This window comes from Ammospiza nelsoni, chromosome 6, assembly GCF_027579445.1.
Source record: "Ammospiza nelsoni isolate bAmmNel1 chromosome 6, bAmmNel1.pri, whole genome shotgun sequence".
In the NCBI taxonomy this organism is placed as follows: Eukaryota; Metazoa; Chordata; class Aves; order Passeriformes; family Passerellidae; genus Ammospiza; species Ammospiza nelsoni.
The window spans coordinates 8,549,794-8,571,238 of NC_080638.1; the positions used below are offsets into that span (position 1 = coordinate 8,549,794).

Consider the following 21,445-nt stretch of genomic DNA (forward strand, 5'->3'; position numbering starts at 1 on the left):
CGTGCTGGGAGAGAGGGATGGGAAACCCTCCAGCCCCAGCAGGGCCTCACAGGCTGCTGCAGGGGGAGAGCAATCCTCAGACACACAGCAATGACTCCACGTGAATGCCACCATCATTGTGATGTGCAGGAGCACTGTGCTCTGGATCTATTATGTTTTGAATGACGCCTTCCTTACCTTTGTCACCCCTCAATCCAAGCATGTGAAAAGATCTCTACCTGAGTAACAGCTCTAAAGAACAAACAGATGGGCCCTGGGCAGCAAAAATGTTATGTTCCCAAGCAAAGCTATTCCATACTGTACACATTACCCCAGACAGTGTAACACAATCCACGCCAGCATGGCAATAAGCTGAGCTGAAGTAATGATGATATGACTGACTGAACATATATCTGGAAATTTGGATTCTATTCCCAGCTCAGTCACTGAAAGATCTGGTCAGATTGCAGCTGCTGCTATTGCTTTTTTCAGCTTTCAAACGTTCTCTGTAATAATGACCTTGGGCTCAATAGTACCAAGTGGCTTTAGACAAAATTAAGCAGATTCAGGAGTTTCTCTGGTAAGGCTTCACCTCAGAGTGAACTCTTAGTTCTGGCTCATCTGGATGTGGGTGTGCAATTCAGCTGTGCTGCAGGAGAGTCTGTGGCACTGAGCAGCTTCTCATGGACCCAGGGCACAGCCTTTCACCTGCTGGACAAGCTGGCAGAGGAACTGCAAGCACCTTAAAGAAACTGCTGGCAGAACTGAAAATCCCATCAGTGCCTGTACAACACTCTGTGCTTTGTCATGCATTAAAGAAGGGCCCAAGACCATTGCCAGACCCCAAAGGATGAGTGCACTGCAGAACCAGGACACCCCATCTCTCAAAGGAATCTCTGGGAGCTACAAATAAGAGGAAACCCACCAACAATACAGTCTAAACAGAGGTCAGAAATTTCTGGCCCTTTTCAGAAGGCTTTGGAAGTAGTAGCTAAACATCAAATGTTTCCTTATGATATTAGGGAATGTCCCCGGATTTAATTGTACTGCAGTGTAAAATTATCAGCACATACGTACACAGAGTGCACCCCATGTTCCTGATGTGGCTGGACTATTACTGAAAACAAAAAAAGCTCTTATTCTGTCACCTTGCTCAAGTGGCTACTAAATATTCTAAGACATAGCTTGCTTGTATGTTCAGCTTTGTGACCAAATGCATAAAGCCCATTTTTCCTGCAGCAGTCAGTAGTACACAAAAACTCACTGCAACCAGAGGGAAGCACTGCAGCAAGCACTGTGACACAGTCATTAATCCAATCATTAGGTCAGCGTAGTGAAACTGTGTGCATGGTTAGCACAAAAGGGGAAAAAAAACCCAGACTGATGACTACAATTGAAAAGGTCAATATGAAATACAATACTGACAAAGGAATTAAGCACATGCAGAACTCATGCACAAAACTGCACCACATGGGGAATAAACACTTACAGGCATTTAAACACTGCCTAAGATAAAAATATCTAAGCTTCTTAAATGTGTAAAAACTCCAAAGCAAACACTTTTGTTTTGTCACAACCCTACCCTCAAGCCATAAAGGTAAAGACCATATTACCACCAGAATAAATATGCTGAACTGAAACAGTGTCATTCCATTCGTTATTTCATGTTTGAAAATATGTCCTGCCTACACAGCTTCCCTCCCTCAGGAAAACACCCTATCCACTTTCCCTCAAATCCACACTAGCTTACTCAAACAGCATCACACATTACAAGATAAAACTTATTTTCCTCTGTTCATAGTTATGCAGAAACTTGGATTTCAGGGGGGGAAAACAAGTACCCACATGAGTGGGAAGAAACAGGGAGGAAAGTCTGTACTTAAAAATAAATAGCCCCCTCTTCTCTTAAAAACATTAACTTGAGACCTTGGTACCCCATCTAATGTTCTCCTATTGCCCATACAGTAAACTAATGTCTTGAAGCTCCTACTAATGGAAACATTTTTCACTGAGACTGGCAACTTTCTCATCCATGCAAGCTTATTCTGAGTCTGAGTTCATTTAGCTTCCCCCAGAGCTAAATTTATTGAAAGAACCAAGCACCAACCTGAGCCTCCCTCTGCCAGGTACTTATCCTTGGCATAGATGACAGAATCCAGCATTGACTCGAAGAGAAGGAAATAACCCTGTTTAGAGAAAAGGGAAAGAATTTAGAAATCTTTGTGCTTCTTATACTTAGTCATTCTACAGAGAGGCTTTATCAACACAGTTTGAGAGCATCATAAACCCATACACCCAGAGAGTTTTACAACAACAGCACTGTCACTCCAAAACTTATTATATGAAGTATAATTGTTAATTTCCCAAACTGCAAGTATGTAGCATGCAGAGAAAATAAACACACTATCTACACCAACAATTACCCAACAAGAGCCCTACAACAAGAAGACATTGAATTCAACTCAAAGTAAGTGAAAAACTGCATGTATTGATTTTTTAGTAATAACTGTGAGGTTCCAAGAAAAATAAAAATAAAATAAAAATAAAAGCCTTTCCGCTTCAGATCTGGAAGTAACACCAGAACTATTGTGAGAGAAAGGTCAGATGGAATGCATCTCTGCTTCTCCATATTTGCAACCTCATGGTGGCCCGTATCAATCCCAGCAGTGCTCACTGAGAGAGGTGGAAATAAATCACGTACCAAACATTAGCTCTCTGGGTGTTCTACACCATCTAGCAGCACCCAGACTTGCAAAGTTTCCAGGATAAAAATGATAACAACTAGATCTGCACAGCGCTTTTTTGTGTTGGAATTAATTTTATGGCATAGGATACTGCCATTGGTGTTCAGAATAATTTATTGTAAACTTCAGTGACTCGTTTGCTGAAACAGGGAAACATTCCTTATTTGAATATTTGAGATACTAAAAAATTCAAATAGAAGTATCAAACAAAATTAGCATTTTACAGAGCAAAGCATTTATCCCCTTTCTCAATTACTTCTAAACATAAACAAACTGCACATTTATGATATATAACCCTTTGTTTTCCCATTGATATACTGATATTATACCCTTCCTGTCCTCCATGTCTGAGCATCACTGTTACTCAATACTGTAACATATTTCATCTACAGCCTCACAACACCAAACCAATTAAGACAAACACCAACAAAGGTTTTGAATTTTCATTTAGCAACCTCATTTTCATTTTACTTAAAACACGGCTTAGCCACATGGCATGATTTAGTTGGCAAGAACAAAATGGACAACTAAAGCCCAGACTTTGGACCTGCAGTAATTTACCAAAGAAAAGCTAGGAAGCTGCAGCAGAAGCGTTTCAGATTGGATGTTAGGAAAAATTTCTTCACTGAAATGGTTATCAAGCACTGGACCAGGCTTGCCCAGGGCAGCCCTGGAGGGATCTAAAAGTCATGTGAATGTGACACCTGGGGACATGGTTTAGTGCTGGGTTGGACTCAATGATCTTTAAAAAATCCTTAAACTTCAGAATTGCTTATAAGTGCCATTTTCTGCAGCCTTCAGAACAAAAAACCAAAACTGAAAACCCCAGAAACTTGAAGTAGGACATATTTGTAATCAAGGAACACAGTGTGTTCATGGCATAATGGCCATGTCATTTTCTCAATCTATTTCTCCTGGTAATACTTCTTCACTGAAAACTTTTCTTCCCAATCTTATCTGTTCTTCTGTTTCACTGCCCAAGTTCTGTACATCTTCAGAATAAATCCCAGAAGGAAGACTACTGTTTTGTGAGCAATTGCTGTTATTAAGCCTTGCTGAACAGCTGAAAAGGCCTGGAGCTGCAGTTGCATCAGGCAGGAATAATGTGATGCCCACAGCAAGCCAAAAAGCACAGCATGGAACCACAGCTTCCTTTTTTATCCAGTTAAAAATAGAATATGCTTAGCTCACAAAAAGTATTTATAGGCACCTTTAAGTGAAAATGAGCTGTTTTCATAGTATTTTAAAGGTAACCTCTAGGACATATTGAAGACTAGTCACTAGCAAGAGTCAGTAATTCACAAATGACATCTTTATGGATTAGGTCTGCAGTTCCTTCTTTCTGCCCACTACCTGTGCCTGCCAGGCTGTGCGTTTTGAGTGGAGAACACTCTCAGGAGAAATACAGAGAAATCCTCACCATTCTTTCCCTGACCTTTTCACTCTGGCACTGCTGGCTTTCCCCCACTCCCAGTTTTCTCTCTCCCCATCCATTATAGCATTCCTGTAAGTTACACAAACCATCAAAGGTACTAAATCAAGTAATTTACTACTTACACCAAAACACTTTGCTCAGTGTGCTGTGATCATCTGTAGTGTAAGTTAGAATGCAATTTCACAGCCTGCTGCCCTACCTGTAGGGGAGCTTTCTGGAAAGAGAATTACACCTGACATCTTATCCTGGGATGCTGTGGGGAACTCTTGCTTCACCCCCAAAAGTGGTCAAGGGTTTATTTTTCCTTAAGCATGTAGTGACATCCTCAAAATCAATCCCTGCAAAGAGATGTCTATGATCCAAATCTGTGAGCTGCATATTATTAGTACAATCTTGATAGTGGCTAAACCAAGACACATCAAAGGTGACCTTCTCTGTTAAAGACAACCCAAATGCAGAGAACTCCTTAAATTTTATGTTGTCCCATGACACGTTTTCTACTAAAGAGCTGGCCATTTCCTTCTCAGAAAGGACATACTATTTTTTGTATTTGCAAAGCTGAAACTAAATGTTCTCCAGCTACCAAAGGCCCAGATGTGGCAGGAACAGAAATACAGCACTGTAACTATGTTCAAGCACACTGCTCTGCCCTGCCTCATGTCAGCCCACTGAGCCCCCTGAATCCATCAGGAATGTGACTATAGCTACATTTCTTATATATCTCCTTTGTATCTGTATTCTCTGTTCCTAACAATTATAAAAGGCTCTTTGATGCCTTTATAGTTTGCATTTTCCCTAATATTCAAATATACTACAGCATTGTCGTATTCATTTTCATTTTAATTCAAAGCTACATAAAAATATTTAACCAACTGATCAAAATATAAGTATCAAAGTTCTTTTAGTTTCAGTGTTTCAGTATTTACATGATAATCTTTGTAGAGAAAAAAAGAGTTCAAATTCTTTAAAAGCATCAAAAAGTGGATTAGCATGTTTACAACAGCAATAATTAGCAGAATTGTTGGTGCAGCTGAAAAAATCTGTGTAAAGACAGAATTTAGAAGCATTGTTTAACTACTTGAATAAGCATTTGAGCTTCCTCTCCACTTGCTATCAAAGACGCATTTTATTATTTCCTATAACATTACTGAACCTGGTCAGGTTCTCCAGATTCAGTAAGGCCCAATCCTGAACATTTAATGAGATGAAAAACAGCTATCAAATCACAGGCCCAGAGACTCGGCTTTATCTTTTGTAATTCCCAGTGGTATAAAAAAAAGTGCATTATTGTCTTAAATGGAAGTTTTCAACTACAAGATTTCCACTGGCCCACACAGTAAAGAAGGTATACACCACAGATTAAACAGATTCTGATCTCTGACACAAAATTTAGTCTGGCATTCACAAATGCACAAAACTGATGTGGTCCACTCTAGGTCATGGAAAAATACTTTTTATTTGACAAAATTCCCTCCCAGCCTGCAGCCACACATAAGCACTTCAGCATGCTCTGCTGCAGCACCATCTCCCACATGCTAAGTTTGCCTTCATGCTGATCTCTCATGTACATTTTAATTTTAAAAAAAAGAGGAAGTAATTCATTACTGACAGAGCAAGCTCACAAATGTCAGTGTCACAGCTTGACTTTGTCATTCTGCACACCCTGTTGTTTCCTTAAAGCAATAAAAGTAAGAACACCAAATGGGAAGATGTGAAGAGCAGAAATGTGATCCCCATTACTTGTGTTGACAAAAAAAAAAAATCATGCAAGGAAATAACTGTGTATCTCTCACAGAAACAGGGGAAAGGAGGAAGGAGAGAGAGGATGCTTTCCAGTGTTTCAGACATCCTCATTTCCTTGTCTTTTCCCTAGATATTGAATGCCTCTGCTCACAGCCCATCCTCATGTATTTTCAAAATTATTGTTAAAAAAAGAGAAAGAAATACAAAGAAAGAGAAGAAAAAGGAGAGAAGAAAATATTAGCTATCTGACAAAAGACATGATTAAAAGACAAGTACTGGGTTGTATCCTAAGTGTATTTTAATCTGACAGTCCATCTCTTCCCCAGTTTTATCTTGGGTAACTCTGCTGCACATTCAGCACCATAAAGCACTGCATTTAAAATAACCCAATTTATGAGTCCATGCTGTACATTAACATTGTATTTGAGACAACCTTCTCAGACAATTGTCTCTCATAGCAGAGCTTTACAAACAAGAAATGCAGATATTCTCAAGTGAATAAAACTAGCAACCTTTAGCATTATAGTTTTAGCTAGAGAAAGGAAGCAAAACCAATACTGATGGCAAGAAGAATCTGCACACAGAGGCAGCTGTGCAAGGACATTCCAAAAAGCACTGCATACATTTTGGTTCTTTCTGCACTCATCTTTTCAATAAGCAGTCTATGAAGTTTACAATTACTCTACCTAAATATGGGAGCAATAATTCAGTCACTTTTGTATGTCATTTTCCTGCCCAGGAATACATGTAAGTCAACACCCTGAATAAGAAGTAAGGGATTTAGAATAAGTAAGGGATTTATCTGTAGGGGACTTGTAACACAAGCAACAAAATATGAGAGCCTGATACTAGCATACAAATCTTTAGTTATACATATTAAGGTTTTTAAAGGTTTCACATATCAGAGCTCTAGGCAGGCAGGATGGTGTGTTGGGAAGGATGAAAGTTTGACAAGGAAGTCTCACAGATGCTTGGCAGGAAGATTTTTGAATGTAGAGTCTGATGAAGGAATAGAGATGGAAGCAAGTTTTGATATAGAAGAACAGAATTGCTGAGCCAGTCTCACTGGATAACCAAGGAGGCAAAGGGTGTGTTAGTTAGAAGGGTATTTATGGCTTATAGCAAAGGATAAACCCACCCCAAACAAGAAAATGTTTTTACCAAGCAGAAAGACAGCACAGGCAAACAAGTCAACAAAGTTGCAAACAGAAAAAAGATTTCAAAATTTTCCACTGCAAGAAAACTGAAAAACAACTTCTAGCTTAAACTGTAATGTACTGGCTTTTAGTGAATGGAGAACAGTAACATGAGTATGATAATTATAGCAGTTATGATAAGCTATAGATAAGGTGTAGATTGGTTCTACTGTATGAAGATGCTCAGCAAAGAAAAGTATAGAATGCATGTAACCAAACTTCAGACACAAACTTCAGATGTCACAAGCTGAATTTAGAATGTTACAAACATGTTCACTATTTCATGAACACGCTAATTTCTTTCACAGGCTTAAATAAAATCACTGAAGGTACAGCTGCTCTTCAGTCAGCCCCTAAACCTGGAACACAAAAAAACCATATCCAGAAGGAATTTAAATTGGGAAACTGATTTTGGAAGGTGGTAAGTATGCATTTGAAACACAAATTTCTACAAAGACACACATGCACTCACACACACCTGCTCATTGTGTAATATTTAAGATGCTTCTCCCATTTTTCCATAATTTAAGGGAACAAATTTATAAATTAAAGAGAGGAAGTAAGAGAAGCAGTTTGTGGCAGTCATAGGTCACTTCTGCAATTAAGTAAATGATCATTAGAAACCATCACACCGAGATGCTCATAATGCAATGCTGTACTTTTTACAAGACACTGCTCTATGTGACAGCTTTTTCAGAAAGCCTGATCTAAAAACAATCCTGGGAGAATGCAGTATTTTTCCTCTCTCTTGCCTCATACTTGTTTTTAATTTTCTGATGTTCCAGACACAGCTCCACAAAAAAAAAAAAAATAAAAGCTTATTGTGTACTGATCTTAAGCAGCATTCTCTACCAAGCAAAACAAAGCTTTGGCTCCACCAAAGGTTTGATATTCACTAATCTAAAAGCAGTTTGTTTCCTAAACAGAAACAGCAACTTTCCATATTTTTATTACGAAGAAAAGCATAAGAATTTTCCTGACAGTCCATACAGATTCTCTGCATAAAGAGGCAAAATCTGACATATACTGAATTCTTTTTAACCCTCATGCTCACATATTAAGAAGTGATTTCACACAATATAATGTAGGGAAGGAAATGAAAAAGCAAATTCACACAAGAAAGGCAGACAAAGAAAAATCTTCATCTGCGTTAGACAACATAATGTTCCTTTGTGGACAGTGCTGGAACATTGTGTACCCTGTCCAGCTATCAATCTTACTTGCACAGCATTGTCCTCTTTATCTCTGTCATGCAGTAACCTATAAAAATCCTAACACTTCAAAATATTTAGAATACCTAATTAACTGAAGTGCACATGGCTATGTAATTTTGACATAAAAAAGGTAAATCAGCACACAAAACAAAAATATCCAACATTCAATACTTTGTTTCTCACAAGAGCTGAGTGTTGAAATCCTTTAGTTCATCTTAGAGGCACCTGATTTACAACATGACCTCAGCTCACCTGTCCAGGTTCTCTATAAAACCAAATCTGGGCTCCAGAAGGAGAAACGTGATTTTGGGAACATAAATCTTGGTGCACATATTAGGAGGCTGATCAGGAGTTTCTCTGAAAAAACTGTAATTACACTTCTAGTAAAGCTACCATACTGTCAGAAATCACCAACCATGACGTGATATTTTTAAATCACTGGTTTAAGCCAATGGCTTAAACTATCCTTGAAACTAGTGACCTCAACACTAAATTAAGCTCATGCTTCAAAGAACACACATCACAGCAGTGCAGGAAAAACTGCAGATTTCTAATTCCTAGTTCACTGACACATGTAATATTTAACAAATATATACAAAAAAGGCAAACCAATTTATTTGCATCTTTCCCTGAAAAACAGGTAGATACATATGGATTCACAGATGAGTGCCTGACCTCCCCACCAAAGGCTGTTGTATATAACAAAACAGCCAGTTTGTTAAAAAAAGAAACAAACCTCACAAAGAAACAAGTAACATTGAATATAAGCTTTCCTTCCCCATCTTAAATTTCAGGCAGAAAGGAATTTTTAAGTCCCAGCGGCTGGAAGTAACATGAAGAAAATCTGGGCATTGAAGTGCTTTTTGAAGGTCTGTGATGTGAGGATCCTGAATAGCAGAAGTTCACAAAAAAACAGTTCAAAGAGACGTTTCCTACCACATTTTTGATAGGCAACAGGCACTCCTATGTCACTATGAAACTCAGACTGGCACTGGGTTTTGTCACACAGATTTCTTTGTCAGGATTAACGGCAGGTAGCAAGGACAGGGGTGTAACAGTTACTGTTCACCACACAAACAGGTAACAGGCCAACAGCTGAAACCCAATGGATTCCAGGAGATGGCTCATTTAGACACTGCTGTCCATCACACTTCTTTTGTACCTTTGAATCAGTGTTTTTACTGCCATGCTGAAACCAGCAATGAAAGCAACATTGTTTTCAAACTCTCCCAGTGTTTGCAGATTTCCAGAGGCAGCACTTCCCCTCCTTATCACCTTTCCTGCACTGTCAGGAGAGTCCTTGGCTGAATTTGCAGACTGAAGGTATTTTACCTATCAGAAGGAGCTGGCTAGGTGACTAATACAATATTTGTCCATTGCTCCCAGCAGTATGATTTAGTGCTTTATAGATTTCCAAACCAACTTCATAACAGAAACCTGCTGCACCTACAGCGGCTCAACTGTACTTAGAAGAGCTTGAGCAAGAGGGACCAGGAATTGTGTCCAAGTACCACAATCAGGACTGCCATCCCATCTCTGACATTGTCAAAGACACTGCTGGAATCATGACAGATGCTTTGGTTAAAAAAATCCAACTTTTCAAATGAAATAAAACACATCTTTTTTTCTGAAAATAACTTGAAAAGAATAGCCATGCACCTTACCATCCACTCAGATATAATTACATCAACTTTTTCCAAAGGCAGATCAACTTCCTCAATTCTTCCTTTGACTAACGTAATAATCTTTTCAAGTTTATTTAATCTGCAAGTCAAAACATAAACAAATTAGTTTATATTTCCAATTTATGCTGTCAAGAGAGCCATACTGACATCTATATTTCACATTCCTCCCCTCACAAACTTTTTGGCTTAACTAATCAAGAAGCACTGGAATGTACTATTCCTCAGTTTTTTTTCAGAGGGAACATTTCCAAGTAGCTAAAAATTGCAGCAGATTTAGTGCTGGGAGAAGATGGCAGGCAGTACCTCTGTATACCTCCAACGTGCTATGCATGCAAATAGGCAAGCTTCAGACACCAGGAAAACAGGGAAGAGGACAATTTAAAACTGCTGCTCCTCTTTATTTAGAAGTTGCTTGTTTCCATTTCTCCTCCTCTGACCTCCACAGCAATCAGAGCCTACTCACCACCCCAGGATGGCAGGGGAAATTAACTTCCTCACAAAGCTGCTTTGCATGACTCGGTTTTTATTTAACCAAACCAGCTGCAAAGTCACTGAGAACAGAGCTTCCCCCTAAATCAGGGCTGCAGTTACTGCACAGTAAAGGCACCCTCCTCACGGGGATTTGGGCAAAAGCACCTGCAGTGTTCAGGACCTGCAGTGATCAGGGATGAGCTCACATGCACGTCACGGTACAGCCATCCTGCGTAAGGAGGGAGGGACTGGGACAGGACACAGCTTTTGAAACAACAACTGCATGATGGGGAAATCAGCAAGTGTGCAATGCTTGAAATGCACTGCTTCTCTTCTTGGCAAACCATATTAGCCTTTCTTGCACTTCTCTTTATCACCATGGCTGTTGTTACAGAGGGCTGAGAAGAACTCTCAGCACAGAAATTTATCTTCCCACTGCAGTTCTTATCGCTGCCCCTTCCCTCCCTCTCCTGATATCTTACCCTTACATTCTGTCTGGCTTTCAGTGCAGACCAGTAATGACATTAAAAATTCAATCCAAGAGACAATGGAAGAACGATTACTATGAAGGGAGGGAAAGGAAAAGGTCAAAGGGCTCCCTGAACACTTGGGCTGTTGCAAAGACAAATTAAATCCTCTACACAAGACAGTTTTATGTTAGAGGATAGCAGTTCATTACTAAAATCATATTCAACGGTCTAAACAGAAGTAAAATCAGAAGCTCAAAGTGAGGAATGTTAAAGAGCTACCACCCACAACAATAATTTAAGAAGAACTAAGAGATCTAAAGATAACTTACTAAATGACCACATCCAAGGACATGATTTAAAACAACAGAGAGAAAAGGATTCATTCACTACATACTTGTTTCCAATTATAATGTTTAAAAAACCCAAACCAACCAATGTAGTTTACACACTGTAGGAAAAATTGAGATGTTATTTAGGAAGTCTATTTCAACTTTCTATTTTAGCTTAACAGTGATGAATGACAAAAATCAAGTAATTCACTGTGCTTGAAATTTTACAGGGACTATTCACAGCAAGAAAAAGAAAAGGCAATCATTTAGTTTAAAGTAAGTTTATTTTTAAGGCTACTCAGGCTATGTATTCTGGTTCACTTACACACATGGGTGGCACTGTTTCCAGTAATTAGCATGCTAGAAATTAACCTGAATTCTGGGAAGGACAGAAGCATTGAGCACACACTTGAATCACAGGTGGAAGTGTGCCTCAACAGTCATTTTTTAAGCTACAGAGCTGTTCAGTGCTCCAATAAATATTTGTTATTCCACTGCAACTTTGTCAGCTTTATTCCTTTAGGAAAAGTAGCTTTAAACAGACAAATATAAATTGTTTTGATGTGAACTGCAGACTTTAATGTGAATTGCACCTAGTATAGGAGAAAGTACCTCTAAATGTGCAGCCTTACTGATTATTTGCTGCATACCTCAAGTGGCAATTCATCACTCTTAAGAGTTTTGATTCATTGCTTTTCTTAGAGGCCTGCCCTTCTCCTCCCCAAAGAATAATACATACTGACTGTTACTTCTACTCTCCCCCAAGTATAAATAACACTCAAAAGACTTTATGCACTTGTTGAAAGTTAAAACAGCCCCAAATTTGTCATCTAGTACATTAGATATAAAACACAATTTCACATCTGCAACCATTCTGAAGATGTCAGGAACTCAGAGGCAAGGTTCTCTCTAAGGAATGACTTCTAGTGCCAGAGAAGTATTTTAGTAAAACATTCACTTCAGGTTCAACATGGTGCTTTTCCCAAGCAGATATTTGAGTAATTTTACAGCACCCAAGTGTGCAGTGCTGCAGCACCAATGTGTGAGTGGTACCTAACAAATTCCCCACAGACAACATTACTTCACTCCCAAGTTCTTCAGTATCTACTTGGATTTTCTTCTCACAGTTGCTCTTACAAAATCATCCTAAATGAAAAAACACACAGGCTTCAGCTATCAACAGTGCACATTGACATTACACTCCTCCTACCTCATCCTAGGAAATCCTTTGTAAGTCTCCAGACATCATTGCTTGATTTTTACACATGCTCAGCCTCCCTAAATATCTTCCACAGGCAAATATGCGACATGTGGAGTGGATAAATGAACAAGGAGATGGGTCTGGGCCATGAGGTTCAAGAGTTGAGAGGAGCACAAATCCTCACTGGTAGCCAGGTACCAGAGGTGTCCCTCAGGGTTCAGGGCTGGTTCTGATGTTAATGAACACCTTTAGAGACCTAACTGGACAAGATGCACCCTCAGCACTGCTGAATTAGGGGAGAGCACTTGACAGGGTAGGCCTTTTATTTTCTGTAACACAGACAAATTATAGAAATGATTTTAAATTCCTATAAAGAAACAGAAAACTAACAACCACGACTTCTCCTACCTAATGATGTCCATGGCCTGATAGATGATTTCAGATTGGTCAACTCCAATCACTTTCTTGGCACCCGCTCTGGCAGCAAACATAGAGAGAATTCCAGTTCCACAGCCAACATCCAAAACCACCTGAAAGGGAGAAACAAAAGCAAAACAATCTCATTTTCCTTGCTATGATTTTTCTACACTTCTGTCTACATCAGTGAGATGGCACATTCCAACAGAAGGCATAAAGTCTTGCTGTTACATGCAGAGACATCCAAGTCACACTGCAGGTCTAACTCCCACTCTACCACCTTTTCCAGGCAGACAATGAAGCCCATGAATTTCAGGTGCAGATTAACCCAGTCCCATGGGAAACAGCAGCAAGCAATTATGTGGGAAACATCTAAAATGCTACATGAAGAGAAAAAAAAGGAAATTATAGCCTGAGCAATTTTCATCACTGAATCGCTAATAATTGAACTGAGAAAATGTATTCTAGCTGCAGTTTTTTAATTAAAAGTCTATTCAGAAACTTTATTTAGGAATCTTATGCCAGACATGGGCACACTGCCTCAAAACAGCTACGGCTCAAGATGTCTAAATTTTAAAATGGTCACTGGCACAGTTTTAACACCTGGAAATATTTTCTGTTTAGTGCTATTGATAATCAAAATAGAGTGAAAAAAAAATCTAGTTAAGATGGAATTTAGAGTTTTCATGAAAGAGTGAATTTCACCACTACAGCTGGAAAAAGTATGCCATAAGATCCATGGAAATGCATGGGGTTTTGTATATCACATATCAGCTACTACAGGAAGACTGAAAAGTTAAAAAATGTGAAGCAACTAGGAAAGAGCACCAAATTTATGACTAAGTGGTGTTGAGCTGCCAGCAGTTTTAGGCTTCACAGATATTTTACCAACTAGCATTTTTCAGACCTTGCTATCACAACAATGTATTTCTTGTAACTGCTGGAAATTCTCAACAGCTACAAACCTAATGAATGTGTTACAGCAGATTTTTAAGCTGAGTTCCAGGATTGTTGTTTTCACAGAATTATTGGAGCTGAAAGGCATCTCTGGAGATTCTGAGGGTGTATTTTACTAGATTGGCCAGATGATCAATGGTCTTGTTGTTAGACTCATATCTGATATAACTAAGCTTTACTAATGGTGTAAAAAAACTCACAGCACCAAACCCAAAAATGTTCTGAAGTCTGAAAATCAAAATAAGTTTTCTAAACACTACATAGAGCCACTCATCTCATGTACAGCATTTAAGCATGAACAAAACCAGAACTGTAAAGAACTTACTTGCCCATACATAAGACCTAAAATGAAAGTACAGCTTAAAACATGCTTAAGTTAACAAGAACACCGAGTCAGAATTACCAGTCACAGCAAGAATTTATTAGAAAGGAAAACTGATGTCACTGTCTTTGTCCTCACAGCACAGTCCTGTTAAACCTACCCTCACAGCTTTCATCACATCAAACATTTTCCCAAAGAAGGCATCCAATCGCTCACTGATCAATACCACATGAGAACTATAATCCCAAAAAATATTTTTAAAAATACAAAAAAATAAAGCAATAATGCACCCTGCTGCTGATACACTTTCCAGCTTATCATCTACTGATCACTCTCGCTTTGGCATAAGAAAACCTGGCATTTCACCTGGCCAAGAGCAGCAAAGCAAATACCGGGATGCTCTGCCCCTCAGGTGTGCCTGCCTTCCTTGTATACAACTCTGTCCATTCTGAGGATGGACACAGAACAATGATCCTGAAGGCAGCATGAACAAAACCAGCTGCTCATCCTCAGCAGTACAGAGCAAGGGAGCTGCTGCTGTGGTGGTCTGGGAAGCAGTGACTGCAGCACTGACACCACCTGTCTCTGTAGAGCCACTCAGAACCTGGAGACAGACCAAAAAACATCAGTATTGTGGCCTTTTACAGCAGCTTGTGCAGAAGGAACTTGTGGATAGAGTTATTTGTTCCACCTGCAACTCTTTTGTAGCCATGTTTCAAAAGGAGCCTACTCTGTAGCTCAGAAATGAGAGAAATCCCTCAACTGTCAATCTGCTGGAGACAGGAATAGAAAATAAAAATCAGTATTCTTGCAGCTGCTGAAATCTCCCACCCTCCAACATCACCTAACATTTCACCTATGGTAGTTAACAAAATCACTGAGCCACGACAGGTGGAAGTCACAGCCAAAAATAAACCACTGTGAAAGAATCATCTTGATGCGCAGTTGCATGAAAGAGAGCAATCACCACAAAGTGGAAAAAAATCAAAACAGACACCATGTTGGACAGCTGCCCTGGTCACTTAAAAACCCAGATGGAACTCATCTAGCCTTAGGCAGGGGATGGGATGGAAAGGAGGCACTGGAGGGAAAACACAGGCTGGAATATGTGTGAGAAGGGAAAGACAAGCAGAGTGATCATCAATTAGCCTGAGGACAAGGGTCTACAGCCCACATGCTCCTGCAGTGATCACATATGGCCTCTCAGCAAAGACCTGAGCAGCTGCACAGGTGATTTCACCACACCACAACACGCAGCAGCTCCACAGGCTCCTCTGCAGCCTGAGCAAAACTGATATCCTGCTTTCAGTGATAGCCTATCTTAAACTCAGAGAAACAGGAGGCCAGGGACTGTGGCCAACTAAATTCATTTCATCAATGAACCCTTAGTGGGAGAGTAGTTTAAAAGCCTATTTTATTCCCTGAATATGGAACTGATGCTTGCCTCAACATTTCAGTTGTCACAATGAAAACTCAAGCATGGCAACAGTGCTTTACTAAATTATTTTCCACTCAAAAATACTCTCATTGTAAAATGGACCACACTTCCTTTTACTGAGTACAGCCACCTTCACTACTCCTGCCAGGTAATCTGAATTGTCCCATTCTCATCTCAAACACATTTGACAGGTTGAAAACAAAGGCAGCAAGCAGGATTTGTTCCAGTTTTAATAGTTTATTTTGAAAGCTGAGACAGAACAAGCTAATTGACTGATTCTGAATAAAATAATAAACCTAGATACTCTGTTATCATCTATCAGCATGCAATCACACCTCTTTAGTATCCTAAATGCTAAGATGCAGACTTGCATCTAAAGTGAGTATAAAAATTCAGCTCTTTGAACAAGCCCCTCCCGAACTACCTCATAATAGTCCACTCAGAAAAAACCAAAAAGCATCAGTAGGTATTTTCCAGGGAGGACTAGCATAAGAGAGTTCTAGGAAATGCAGTATCAGACTTTTTCCTCAATTTTTTTGAATTGTTATTAAAATTAAAGGGAAAACAGCCTTTGGAATTTTCATTCATTAGTATAGCCTGAGAGCATTATACAAATACATTAACTTAAACTAAGTATCCTACACAGCTCCTTCAGCAGAAGTGTGTAACAGATGTCACTTCAAAGCCAGGTTTCTGCAGCAAACTTCATTTATTCTCTAGCAATGTCCCAAGAGAAAGCTGCATCATGTGGCCAGACACACAAGTTAAGCAGGACTCTGGTCACACAGGTGGGGCACACTGAGAACTCAAAGCAATCCAGATTCTGTCTTTCAGTTCAACCTCAACACACCATGACGGGTTTGGATGCACCATGATTTGAGGGAACCTTGATCAACAAACTGCTGCAAAAAGCATGTTCAGAAATCAGTTTGTGAGCCTTCTCCAGAGCAGCTGAGTGCTTTTACACCAGAGTAAGCACACACAGTGCCTGAGCTGTTTCCTGAGCATGGGGATCTCCTCCTGGGGCTGAAGCATCATTGACTCTAACAGTTACTCCATGGTTTGTTTTCAATGCTCCCAGAGTATCCAAAATTACTGTTCCACAAGGCCTCACATTTTGTGTAACTTCAGATCAGCCTTAACCTGCAAAAACCTGCAGTAATCGATTTTGGGGCTAAAATGTGAAACTACATTTCTCTGGGGAAAGTTTTCTTTCCTTTATTGATCTTTCTGCTTTGTTGGATGAGCTGCCCACCCACACAGTCACCTGGTGGCATAATTCTATGACACTTTTGCTTGTTCTCTCACTATAGTCAAAGAGTTCAGGAATGTTTAGTAGAAACAGGCTTGTGACATGAATTGAGGCAAAAAAGGGAAGAAAAATATTTACTTTCTTTTTTTGCTATAGTTGCCAATTGAAAACTAAGCCATACAAGGAATAGAAGGCATAGGCACTGTCAAACACTGAAATGCTTTCTGTCAGGACAGAACTGCTCTCCCACCTCCCCTGCAAAAGAAGGCTCAGAGGATTGGGATTGCTCAGCCTGGAAAAGAGAAGGCTTTGGGGTGACCTAACAGTTGCCTTCCAGTACCTGAAAAGAGCCTAGAAGAAAGATGAAGAGAGACTCTCCACAAGGGCCTAGAGTGACAGAACAAAGGGGAATGGATTTAAATGGAAGAGAGTAGGCTTACATAGGATACTAGGAAAATATTCTTCTCAGTGAGGGTGGTGGGGTCCCAGCACAGGTTGCCTAGAAAAAGTGTGAATGCCCCATCCCTGAAAAAAAAAAAAAAACATTCAAGGCCAGGTTGGATGGGGCTCTGAGCAACCTGGTCTAGTGGAAGGTGTCCCTACCTAGGGCAGAAGGATTAGAACTGCATGATCCTGCAGGCCCCTTCCAACCCAAACCATTCCATGGTTCTGTAAGCCCCAAACACAACACACTCATTAGAAAGAGCCAGCAGAAATACAAAAGGCAAGAGGATTATTACTGTACAGGGGTCATAACCACTGTAAGATCCATCACTGAAATCCCTCCTCACTGCAAATGAAATACCAGCTCACAGTTGCAAGCCCTTTAACAATAACCACCCAGTCTGGAGACAGGAAACAGCACTAATTAAAAAAAAAATCAGTTCCACACCAATTCTTTCCCAGCCCTAATTACACAGGGCTTCCAGGACATTTTTACTGTATCAGGCATACATAGAAATTCACTTAATCCTGGTAAAGAGCCCTCAGAGAGATTGCACATAATATCCTCGACAAGAGAGGCTCAACTTCACCCTGCCAGGATAATGAATGAGCTCCCTGCCACGGCACACAGCACAATGACAATAGAGATCAGCACTGCTCTTATCAGCACGCTGCACCCTCAGCAGCTCCCCACCACTGATACGGCCAGAGCGCATCAGATCAAATCCTGCCACTGGAACCTCCATTCCCAGAGCTGCAGAGCAGCCAACCTGCAGCTTTTCTGCCATTTGAGACAAAACAAACCACAGGAATGACCGGACTGCTGAGCAGTTTACCCACCTTGTCCTTGAAGATGTGCGGGTTCTGATAGATGAAGTCCCGGTAGCTCTCCGTACGGACTTTATCCTGGCAGCCAAAGAACAAAGAGGGTTCACTTTTTCTGCTTAGGTACAGCATAAAATTCAAAAATGCTGAACACCTGGCTTTTCAACCTGGCCTACAGATGCTTTGCACATACTGTACTTAACACAGCACTGCAATCATGACACTTCTGTATGATAATATTGCAGAATTTACTGCAGCAAATGAAGCCACTTGGCTCAGCTGGAGGAAAAATAAGGAACTATTTTATGGTTTCCTGATTCTGCCTTCTCTTTTGAATGTTTCAAAGACCTTAATACCTGTTCATCACTAACAAGGAACAGCAGTAATAGAGTGACAATATTACAGCAACTTAAATAGAAACCAGCTTAAATAGGAAATTGTGAAAATTTGAATCACATGCTCATAAAATGTTTTGTATCATTTTGTTCTCTAACACCCCTGCGACATGGAGATTTCTGTACAAAAAAAAAAAGTTATGCATCAAATTAACTTGGTTTTATTTCTGAACAAGCTGCAGATCTGCAATCCTGATGACAAGCTGGTAGTTAAAGCCCATTTGCTGAAAGTCCAACACAGTAAATAAGTTTGACTGAAATACAACAGGGCCAGAGAAGCTGCAACATTTTCAAGCCTAGAACAAAACAAATATAGTATCTTAGTATAAAAAAGCCTGCAGCATAGCTCAGATTACCAGCAAGGTAATCTGTTAAAACATTGATTCTCTTAACATGCATCAGCAGGTACACAAATTGACAGCCAAGTACAGGTTTTGGAGCTGCTGTCACAGTTCAAGTGTTACAGACAAAAAAAAAAAAATCAGCAATTTTTTTGTCTAGTACAAAAAATGCTGAAGTATAAAATCCTAGTACTTTCATTAAATCTAGAGGATTTTTCTACTACAGCAAGTTAAGAATTTCTAGAAATAACAGAGAAACAGAAATTTTCTACACTGAGAAAGAACGAAGTCTATTTTAATAAAAGAAGATAAACAGTGACAGGAACATTTTTTGATAATAAAAATTTTGGAGGCAAAAAATTATCTTGAGGCTTGGAAATCCTAAAATCCAGTTCTATGTGTAAGAGTACAATCACACACAAAACCCAAAGAAGCAGCTGGGGTTTATTTTAGAAAATTCTGCTTTAAAATCCTGCATAATTGTATTAATAAAAATCCTGCATTAATATTAATAACAGAACCATGACTCTTTAAAACCATATTGCTTTACTATGATGTTCAGAGCAACTATTTTTAGTACTTCACCTCTACTGCAGTATATATTAGGATTTGCTGGGAGGACCAAAAAAGTGTAAAAATAAACATTCAGTAGAGAAAGCAGCCAGCTGGAAAGCTTTCAGCCTTGCAGCCTGCCCCTCACATGGCTTCAGTACTGCCCCAACCCAAAGCAGCTGGAGCCACAGCCAAGCACCTTGGGATTCTATTCACCAATCCCCTTCTCCACTCAACTTTTCCATGTAATGCTTTCCTGGTTTAAGTAAAATGGTGAAAAAAATTAAGATGACAGCCAAGAAATTCTCAAACACAAAGGCAGAGTAAGGGAAACACAAGTGACTTGGCAAGTGTGAAGTAACAATGTTCTTGCTCCACCTCTCATGTATTTGCACAAAAATACCCCAAATTGAAATTCTGTCTTACCACTACCAGGCATAAGGACAAAAAAGGTTTCAGAAATGGGCTTACATTCAGACAGCAAGACTGCTATCTTAAAAATGTTCATGTAGTAAGCCACTGTATTTATGTAAATAAGGTAATCAGGAAAAACAACCACAGTGAATGCCTTGCATAAAGAAAAAAATCTCAATGTGCACACAATAAAAGTAATCCTTTTCCTATGTTTTGGAAAGTCAAAAGTCTCCTTAAAAGCATTCTGACAAACATACCCTTAAATCAGTAAAATACAATTTTGTACCAATCTCCTTGTGCAGAGATGCATATTTACTGTGAACTTTATGTGCCAACTGAAAGGCTTCCTCATCCTATACCTACATTATCTCAAATGACAGCTTTACACAGCTGCAAAACCAAACACCTATCTTTTTATCTTCAAGTTACATTTCAGCTGTATTTCCACACACCATACATTTCAGAAAACATTTTTCTAGTTCTGCAGCCATCCCTGTGCTTCTGTAAAATCTCCTCCCCTTAATAATAACCTCACAGTCACACTACTCTTAACACATACTCACATGTATTTCTGCATTGGGGCCACTGAATGATTTACAAAGCTGAAAGCTTTATATGCCAGCTGCAGGCACAAATTCACTGCACAGCTCTGTATTCTGCCTTGACTTTAGACAGGAATTTTTATTTATTTACGCCTTAAAATGATAAAACTGCTTATAACTCTCACAACTATGACATCTTCTCTGAAAGGAAACATTAGGACATTTTAATTTACAAGTTAATTTGAAGCTGTTGGGCTTTGTGCTTGTTTTTTCTTATTTTAAAGTTAAAAGGGCATACGTAAGTTTGCCTTAGAGAAGTTTTGAGCATAAACTTTTTTTAATCTTTAGCATATGAAAGGAACTGCTCCAGCATGTTCATGAACACGACAGTTTGTTGTCATGCTATCAATACACCTAACCATGTACAAGTAACATTTTCTGTTTAAAATGTGCAAGAGACAACCACAATATTTGAGAAATGGTCCTGCCTAACAAATTTCAGTTATAAGGAAAATGTAAAACTGGAGAAAAATATTCACTGTCTGGACCATGTTTTATCCTTCATGTTTTAAACAACAGGAAAAAGCTGCTTTTGGCAAGGTAGGGCTGTGGCACAGGTACTGTACTATCAACACAACTGTAAATGATTTTCTGTTCCTAATGCCTCCTGTAAACAGAGCTTACACAAAGGAAATAAAACTGAAAAATGATCTCTTAGTCCAAGTACCACCAAAAAACCTCTCCTGGACAGAAAGGGTTAAAAATGCAGCTGCTCTGCAGTATATTTATGGGCACACAGCCCACTTGATTCCACCTCTCCTCTTCAGTCCCAGCAAGGGGCAGTGGCGATGGCTTCCTGACCTTTAGCATCTCCTCGTGTATGCCATAGTGCCCATAGGAGCTGAAGTAAACGCCATCCTCGTCCTCCCGCAGGTCTGCAACGGCGCTGCACGGCGGGCTGCTCCTGACATCCGTGCTCATCACAAAGTCCTGAGCAAACTGCCTGTAATCAGTGTGAAATACACCCTTGAGACGTGTTTATGGCACCACGGGAAGGAGGCTGGGCAGGGGGAAAGGGC

At 39.6% G+C, this 21,445-nt stretch overlaps 1 protein-coding gene across 1 annotated transcript in view; it reads right to left on the minus strand.

The window, feature by feature from the left end:
- PRMT3 (protein arginine methyltransferase 3) overlaps positions 1-21,445 on the minus strand; it is a 53,618-nt gene that overhangs the window by 24,652 nt on the left and 7,521 nt on the right. Inside the window, exons 6-10 of the mRNA XM_059474073.1 lie at positions 21,228-21,369; positions 18,138-18,203; positions 12,876-12,997; positions 9,976-10,075; positions 2,087-2,165 (exon numbers count right to left, since the gene is read on the minus strand). Coding sequence (XP_059330056.1) covers positions 2,087-2,165; positions 9,976-10,075; positions 12,876-12,997; positions 18,138-18,203; positions 21,228-21,369 — 509 coding nt within the window. The remainder of the gene's footprint in view (positions 1-2,086; positions 2,166-9,975; positions 10,076-12,875; positions 12,998-18,137; positions 18,204-21,227; positions 21,370-21,445) is intronic.